We start from the raw sequence: 9154 nt of genomic DNA, 5'->3' as shown, positions 1-9154 counted from the left end.
TTTAAATAGTTAATTTAAGTTAACTCCAGATCCTCATAAAGAAAAAAAAAAAAAAGTTAAGTCCATTTTATTCAATCCATTTGACCCAACTCGTTATAAGATAAACGGGTATGTGTTTGGTATGGGTTTAGCTTCTGCACTTTTTACATTGCAGACTATGTTACTCTATATAGATTTTCTATATTTTTAACATAATTTTTTTTTTTTTTGGGTAAACTTGGTTACAAATTAGGAAAATTACATGTCTATTTAGTGAAAAAAACTCACCATAGACAACAAAGGTGATGCGTAATAAAATTCCAATAATAGTCCGCTGCTTGTTTCTTTCATGGATTGACAGAAGCGTTATTGCAATTACCGATCCAGGAAAAACAACATTGAATATGCCGACCATATGTGCTGTCTTAACGTGATAGCATTGGCTAACATTAATAATAAAAATATCAATAATAATTATAATAAGAATATGAAATGGATATGCCCCAAGAGGGGTGGCCTAGCAGTAGGAATCCCGTGCACATGCGCAATGATCTCTCGTTTGAATCCTGGCGGGTACAGGGGATGGGAAGTGGGAGCACTCATGCGTTGCGCCTTACTGCTAGCTCTCTTGGGGTGCTAGGGTGAGGTCTGTGGCACTCCAGTCACAATAACTATGGCTCAATCCAACATTCTCTAATGAGGGGTGCCCTTGTGGTCACGCTCAAGGAGGTGAGTTACACAAAGTCGCCCTTGCCCCCTTTTTCTCATCATCAAAAAAGAATATGAAATGGATATTCATAGCATATATTTGATGTTTATGATGACTACCCACCCATTTAGGATGGGGTTCATTCATAGCATACAAAAGAAGTTATCAAAGTAAATTTACTAAAACATAAATACAGAGAAAAACTGAATCATGCATCCTTTTAACATATGGATACAACAAATGGCTAGCTTTGATAACATGAAACAGAATGGCCCAACTTATTTAAGTTCCACAAAAAGGCCTAAAATTCATAGCAATAATCATTTTACTCCATTTAAAGAAGCAACATCCATGATCCACCTATTAAACTAACATACATTACCTGTGCAATGCACAAATTATATAACAAGTGTTTTTTATTTTATTTTTTTTAAGTTAAAGTATTACAAAGTGGGTCGCCACCATTTATAAAAAGATGAGTGAGAGTCATTTAAGATGGTTTAATTGTGTTCATAGAGAGCGACTAATGCACTAATAAAAAAGAGTGAGTTGATCCGAGTTGAGAGAACAAAAAAATATAAAGAAAGACCAAAATTAACATTAGTAAAAGTAGTAAAAAAAATGGCATGTCAAATAAAGCAGTAACAAAGAATATGGTTTTAAATAGAATAGAATAGAATAGAGAAAAAGAATAGACCTACCCTAATTGATCCATTAAAGATCCATAGCCGACCATAAAAATTTTGGACTAAAATTTTGTTGTTATGTGATATATATATTGTAGGGTCACAATTTGCGGCCCAAGCCCAAAATGTATGGAGTTTTGACCCAATGAGCCCAATACAATAAATTTGTAAAGAATGGGTCAAGGAACTAGGTCCTAATGAGTTAAACAACGGCTAGTATTAAATTGCATGATGATCAAACACAAACAAAGGATGCTAATATCAATGGACTTTCAATTCGAGGAGGTTAGACCTGTATATAATGATCACTCTTGGATATCAGAATAACTTAGACTGCCATAATATTTTTTTCTCTCTATTTTTCGATCCCCTTCTCATGGAGGGTGTCTCACATTATATAGCTTCTTTAGTTTTTTCTCATGGAGGGGACAAACTCCATACCTCGCCAAGGCCTTACAGCAGCCCTTTCTCCTCCCCCGAGATATGGATGGGCTTAGGAATACCAGGCAGCCGGACCTCTTCATGTTGTTGAAGAGGGACCTCGCGATGGTAAGCCAGACATCCTTCTTCGTATAAATTTTAGACTCTATGTTCATTCACATATTGCATATGTTTTAATAACCCTTCCGCTACATTTATGCAGGTATTAGCAAATTTATGTGGTCGAGGAGTGGGTTAGGAATGCCCGCGATGAGATGAGCGCTGAGGTCCAGTCCTGCCTTGAGGCTGAGAAAGCTATCGAAGTCCTTAGGCAGGAAAAGGAGAGCTTGTTCGAGAAGGTTAAAGAGGCTATCCAAGCTCACGATAGTGCCAAGGCAGGACTAAAGACCATGGAAAGGCAGGCCGAGGATATGCGCCAGAAGCTGCACGTAATAGAGATAAATTTGGGCACTGAAAAGCAATCAGTCTTAGATCTCAAGGTGTAGCTGCAGAAAGCCAAGAAGGCAGTTTGGGTGGCCAGGAAAGCAGTTGAGGCCGAGGTGAAGACATCCTATAAGCGTGGGGTGCTGGACACGGAGAACAGGCTAACGGAGGAGGTGGCTGTAGTTTGCAGGGATTACTGCACCGAGTCCTGAGGAGTGGCGATGGACTGAGCAGGAGTCCCTGTAGACTTCGAGCTGAGGAGGGTCGAGAATATCTTCTTCCCAGAGGATATTTGAGAGATTCCTGAGTCGGACCCTCCTTCTGAGAAGCTCCTTTTTGCCCAAGCCCCCTTCCTGACACCAACGTTCCTAAGGGGGCAGGAGTGGATAAGGAAACTCAGCCACCAATGAAGGATAAGCCCTTCGTGGACTCACTCACAATCAGGGATGTAGTCTCACAGGCCAAGGATGCAGAGTCTAAGTCCAAAGCCAATGGTGCTCATTCCGAGGCTGCTGATCCCAAGAAGATCCCCTCAAAGACAAGGCCTAGAATTCTAGATGTAGGATTTTCTTTTGTAGCTCTCTTTTTGCTTTCCATCCCTGTGGCTTCTGCCACTGCTTGTAATATAATTTCTTTTAAATTAATGAATGAAATTTTTCTTCTATTCCTTGGGTCTTTACTTTCATTGCTTCCATTTTTATTGTTATTGCAAATGAGCTTGAACTGTTGTTGCTCCATTTCCAACCGTAATTCATTGTTGGCATTTCAAGAAATCTAACTAAGTACCGGCAAGGTAGAGTTATTTTATGTTTCTAATACGAACTAACTCTTATGTAGTGAATGCTGAATCTGAAGGTAATAAGTAACATACCTTGTAACTTAATTTCTATTTAACGTTTGTAATGTTGTTCTTGAGTGTCAAAAGTAGTTAATTTCCCCTAAGCCTATGGTCCGAGGAGCCATGCAGGACTTAAGTTCTGTTTAACACTTGAGTAGATGTCAAAAGTTATTAATTTCCCCAAAGCCTGTGCTTCGAGGAGCCATGCAGGGCTTAAGTTTTGTTTAACACTTGAGTCGATGTCAAAAGTTATTAATTTTCCCTAAGCTTGTGGTCCGAGAAGCCATGCAAGGCTTAGATTCTGTTTAACACTTGAGTGGATGTCAAAAGTTATCAATTTTTCCTAAGCCTATGGTCTGAGGAGCTATGCAGGGCTTAGGTTCTGTTTAACACTTGAGTGGATGTCAAAAGTTATAAATTTCCCTTAAGCCTGTGGTCCGAGGAACCATGCAGGGCTTAGGTTCTGTTTAACGCTTAAGTGAATGTCAAAAGTTATTAATTTCCCCTAAGCCTGTGGTCCGAGAAGCCATATAGGGCTTAGGTTTTGTTTAATGCTTAGGGGAAATTAATGCTTGAGTGGATGTTAAAAATTATCAATTTCCCCTAAGCCTGTAATCTGAGATGCCATACAGGGCTTAGGTTTTGTTTAACACTTGAGTGGATGTCAAAAGTTATTAATATCCCCTAAACCTGTGATCCGAAGAGCCATGCAGAGCTTAGGTTCTGTTTAACACTTCAGTAGATTGAGAGACAAGAAGCACGATGCCTTTATACAACAAAAGAACTTATTGAAAAAGGAAATTTTTATTAATAATAGTACATTTTTAGGTTGTTTACATTCTAAGGGCGTAGTATTATATGCTCATCTAAATCTTCTAGAAAATATGCCCCTATACCAGCCATTGAGGTGATGCAATATGGTCCTTCCCAATTGGGTCCTAGCTTTCCCCATGTTGTGTTTTTTGCAGTGCCCAGAACTTTCCTCAACACTAAGTCACAAGGCACTAGTGGCCTTAGCTTTACTTTGGCATCATGGCCTTGCTTGAGTTTGTGTTGGTGGTACGCCAATTGGACCATTGCCCTTTCTCTTCTTTATTCAATAAGATCTAAGCTTTTCTCTAGCAATTCATTGTTGCTACTCGGATAGAATGAGCTGGTTTTTAGCGTTGGAAAGCCCGTTTCTAGAGGGATAACAGTCTCGGCCTTGTAAGTCATCGAAAATGGGGTCTCTCTGTTGATTTGCGAGGTGTGGTTCGATACGTCCACAGGACATGAGGTAGTTCTTCTACCCATCTTCCCTTCGCGTCATCTAACCTCTTCTTAAGTCTGTTCACTATGACCTTGTTAACAGTCTCGGCTTGCCCATTCCCCTAGGGGTAGGCTAGGGTAGAATATCTATTCGTAATTCCCAATTCGCAACAGTACCTCCTGAAGACCTTGCTATTGAACTGAAGACCATTGTCCGAGATGAGGGAGTGAGGGACCTTGAACTAGGTAACAACGTTTTTCTAGACAAACTTTTTGGTGTCCACATCTCTGATGTTCGCTAAAGGTTCAGTTTCAATCCATTTAGTAAAGTAGTCAATGCCAACGAGCAGATACCTTTTGTTCCCTACTGCCTTGGGAAAGGGCCCGACGATATTCAAGCCCCATTAAGCAAATGGCCAAGGGCTGGATAGTGGATTAAGGATCCCTTCTAGTTGATGTATGTTTGGCTCAAATTTCTGACATTGGTCACACTTCTTCACGTATTCATGTACTTTTTTCTGCATGTTTGGCCACTAGTAGCCTTGGGTGATGGCCCTATGAGATAAGGACCTGCCTCCTGTGTGACTTCTACAAATCCCTTCGTGTAAATCTTCTAGGATTAGTTTTGAGGTCTCAGGGTGTACACAGAGCAAGTATGGTCCAGAGAAGGAATGTTTATACAGCTTCTGGTCCTCAGATAGCCAAAACCGAAAAGCTTTTCACCGTATCTTGTCAGCCTCGGTTTTCTCTTCGGGCAAGATGTCTTCCATCAAAAACAGTACTAAAGGGTCCATCCAGCTAGGTCCTATTCTGACCTGGTGGACATGGATCACTTCTCTTTTCGTCACTGAGGGTTTGTATAAATCTTCCACAAGGATGACCCGGGGTAAACTTTGAGCCGAGGAGGTGGCAAGCGTGGCCAAGGAGTCGGCATGTGTGTTTCCACTTCTAGGGATATGCAGTAAGCTAAAAGAATCGAAACGTGATTGTAGGCATTTAACTTGGTCTAAGTATCCTTGCATTCTTTCGTCTCCTTCTTCTAATTCCCCATTCACTTGGCCAACGACCAGTCTTGAGTCCGAGAATATGTTTACTGCTTTTTTGTCCAGTTTCTGAACCATGGACATCCCCTCCAGTAGGGCCTCATATTCAGTCTCATTATTTGTGGCCGAGAAACCCAGTCTTAGTGATTTTTCAATGGTAATCCTTTAAAGGGAAATTAGAACTAGCCCCACTTCGGAGCCCCTTTGGTTCATTGCACCATTAACATATACTTTCCAGCATGTGGGCCCTTGTAGAGAGATTGCGCCAAATGATTTTTCATCCATGTCTTGCATCTCTGCTTCTTCTTTTAACGTGGGTTCAGCGAATTTAGCCACCAAATCTACGAGGATTTAGCCCTTGACGGAGGTACGAGACATGCACTTGATATCAAAAGCCCTTAGAATGGTGCCCCACTTAGCAATTCTCCCTGTATAATTAGCACTCCGAAGTATGGACCTGAGCGAAAGCTGGGTTAGAACGATAACTGTGTGTGCTTGGAAGTAATGGGGAAGCTTTCGTGTAACTTGAACCACCACTAGGATGGCCATTTTTAGTGGTAAGTAATGGATCTCGGCTTTATGCAACGATTTGCTCACATAATAAACTAGTCGTTGTACGTCGTCGTCCACTCCTATTAGCACTAGGCTTACTACATGAGGGGCCATAGCGATGTAGGTGAACAAGACTTCATCGGCCTCGAGACTGGACATGATTGGTGACCGGGATAGATATTCTTTAAGTTGTTGGAAGGCCAAAGCACATTCCTTAGTCCACTCAAATCTCTTCCATTTATTCATCAAGAGGTAGAAGGGTCTGCACCTGTCTGCCAACCGAGAAATAAAACGATTTAAGGCAGCAATCATGTCGGTAAGCCTTTGGACCTACTTGGGATTCCGAAGCGGATGTAAGCTGTTGACAGCCCTGATTTGATTGGGACTAACCTCAATCCCCCTGTAGGTCACCATATAGCCCAAGAATTTTTCTGGTCCTACCCCAAATGAATATTTGGATACATTGAGACGCAGCTTGTGTCTCCTCAAAATTTCAAAGATGTCTCCGAGGTCTCTCACGTGCTCGGACACCACCTTACTATTTACCATCATGTCATTTATATAGACTTCAATGTTCTTACCCAGCTGCGGCTCAAATAATTCTGGTCATCATTCTTTAGTAGGTGGACCTTGCGTTTTTCAAACCAAAAGGTATCACCTTGTAATGGTAGTTTCCAATGGAAGTGACAAAAGTTGTCTTTTCAAAGTTGTTTGCAGCCAGTGGTATCTAATGATATCCTTGAAAGACGTCTAAGAAGCTCATCTTGGGATGGCCCGCGGTCACATCTACCAACTAATCTATCTGAGGCATAGGGAACGGATCTTTTGGGTAAGCTTTATTCAGATCCGTGAAGTCTACACAGACTCGCCACTTTCTGCTCTTCTTTTTTACCACTACAGTATTGGCTAACCACTCAGGGTAAAAAACTTCCTTGGTAGCCTCTGCTTTTTTAAGCTTCATCATCTCGTCCCTAATAGCGTCAACATGCTCCTTCGACGGGCGTCGAGGTGGTTGCTTCTTGGGAGTAATAGATGGGTTAACATTTAGATGGTGGCAAATGAAGCTTAGATCAACCCTTGGGGCCTCGTAGGCATTCCATGCAAATATGTCCACGTTTTCTCTAAGAAACCCAATTAGCTCTTCTTTCTCTTGGGGAGGTATTTCTGAGCTGACTTGAAAGAACCTTTCCGGATCATTGCCAACAGCAACCTTTTCTAGGTCCTCGCACTTTGTTTCCTTGGTTGATCCATTACTGGGCAATGCCAGGGTTGTTGATTGCTATAAGCCCTTTTCAGGGAAGGTAGAGGACTCAGCGTTGGGTCGGTATGAGATGGTAGCCACCATGCACTGTTTGGCCATGGACTAATTCCCCACAATCTCTTTAACTTGGCCCTCCGACGGATACTTCACTTTTTGGTGCAGAGTAGAAGAGACGGCTTCTAAGGCATGAAGCCAAGGTCTAGCTACAATAGCTGTGTAGGGTGAATAAGCGTTAACCACAATGAAATCCACCTCTACCACGTCCAAATCGGTTTGTATGGGCAGTCTAATCTGGTCTCTTGGAATAACGGTCTTTCCCTCGAAACTTACTAGAGGGGAATCGTATTGCGTTAGGTCCTTGGATTTTAAGTTCAGCTCCTTGTACAAGTCGGGGTACATTACTTCCACGACACTACCTTGATTTATCAGCACTCTCTTCACATCATATCCTCCTATCCTAAGTGTAACTACCAGAGCATCGTCATGGGGTTGGATGGTTCCGATCTTATCTTCATCCGAAAAGCCCAGCACCGGTGAGGCTTCCTTCTTGGCCTTTTTGGACTCCCGATCGCCGTCCTCGGTGGATAGCCAAGCCACAGACATCACTCTGGAAGGACAAAAGCCGGTCCTTCTCGGAGCAGCAAGAATGACATTTATCGTGCTTATAGGAGGTCTTAAGAAGGTGTCTCTCCGGGACTCCAGATTTGCCTGTCCTTGTTGACCACTGGAATGATGTAGGAGGTGCCTTAATTTTTTCTCTCGAACTAGCTAGTCCAAGTGGTTCCTTAAGTTTCTGCAGTCCTCGGTGGTGTGCCTCGGTTCTTGGTAGTATTGGCAATACAAGTTTTGGTTGCGCTTTATGAGGTCTCTTGCCATCTTATTTGGTCATTTGAAGAATGGCTCGTTCTTGATCTTCTCCAGAACCTAATGCACTAGATCTCGGAACACAGCATTGACTGTCTGTGCATCAGCAGATCTGGATTACCTTGCAAAGTCTCTCCTCTATCGGCTATTGTTATTAAATCGGTCCGACCTGAAGTCTCTCTCTCCTGAGGGATAATCTTTGCTTTACCTTTACCCAATTGCTGGTCTTCTTCAACCCTTTTATACTTGTTGATTCGGTCCATGAGCTGGCACAAGCTGGTGACAGGCTTTCCTGTTAGGGATTTTCTTAAACCATGTTAGGCTGGGAGACCGCTCTTGAAGGTGTTGATGGCAACGTCATCAAAGTTACCCTCTATCTCATTGTACATCTCCCAGTATCTGTTCGAGTATGCTTTCAGAGTCTCCCCTTCTCGCATAGACAAAGGCAGTAGGGAATCCAAGGGCCGAGGAACCCTGCTGCACGTGATGAAGCGAGAGCCAAAGGCCTGGGTGAGCTGCTTAAAGGAAACTATGGAGTTTGGCTTCAAGCCATCAAATCATCTCATTGCCACTGGTCCCAAGCTGGACGGAAATACTTTGCACATCAAAGCCTCGTCTTTGGAATGGATGGCTATCCTCTGGTTAAACTGGCTTACGTGCTCTACGGAGTCTGTTCAACCATTGTACATGGTGAAAGTAGGTTGATGGAATCGCTGAGGGAGTTTAGCCCCTTCTATCTTGCATGTGAAGGGTGACTTAGAGATCCGATCCAATGCCTTGCTCATGACGTCGTTTACTAGGCTTTTACGAGACAGACTTTTGTGTTTGCGTTGATGGTGGTGCTCTTCCTCATAAGAAAAGGTCTCACTCGGTGGGGTTCTTGACCTTTGCCTATAATTGTTGTCTCCTTCATCATTAGAGGACGTATTTGAAATGGAAGGGGATCGCTTCCGTTGCACACGACATAGTTTCTTTTTTAAGTGATCAATCTCACTGCAGAGCTTTATTATTGTCTTACCTTTGGGACACATGACTTCTGCTTGTATAGGTAGTATGCACACTACCCTCTCGATATCTCTCTTGATCCCTTTCCCGTTCAAGGTTAAGAAA

General features: G+C 42.5%; 1 protein-coding gene across 1 annotated transcript; it reads right to left on the bottom strand.

Moving 5' to 3' along the window:
• Positions 1-6712: 6712 nt before the first annotated feature.
• LOC126719184 (uncharacterized) lies at positions 6713-7783 on the bottom strand. Its single transcript, XM_050421764.1, has 2 exons — positions 7511-7783; positions 6713-7198 (listed from the first exon to the last, which is right to left on the bottom strand). Exons 1-2 carry the CDS (start codon positions 7781-7783, stop codon positions 6713-6715), a joined length of 759 nt encoding a protein of 252 aa, XP_050277721.1.
• Positions 7784-9154: the final 1371 nt, after the last annotated feature.

This window comes from Quercus robur, chromosome 3 (genome assembly GCF_932294415.1).
Source record: "Quercus robur chromosome 3, dhQueRobu3.1, whole genome shotgun sequence".
NCBI lineage: Eukaryota > Viridiplantae > Streptophyta > Magnoliopsida > Fagales > Fagaceae > Quercus > Quercus robur.
Note: the sequence above shows the minus strand (reverse complement) of the source record. Positions and strands in the feature narration are given on the sequence as shown.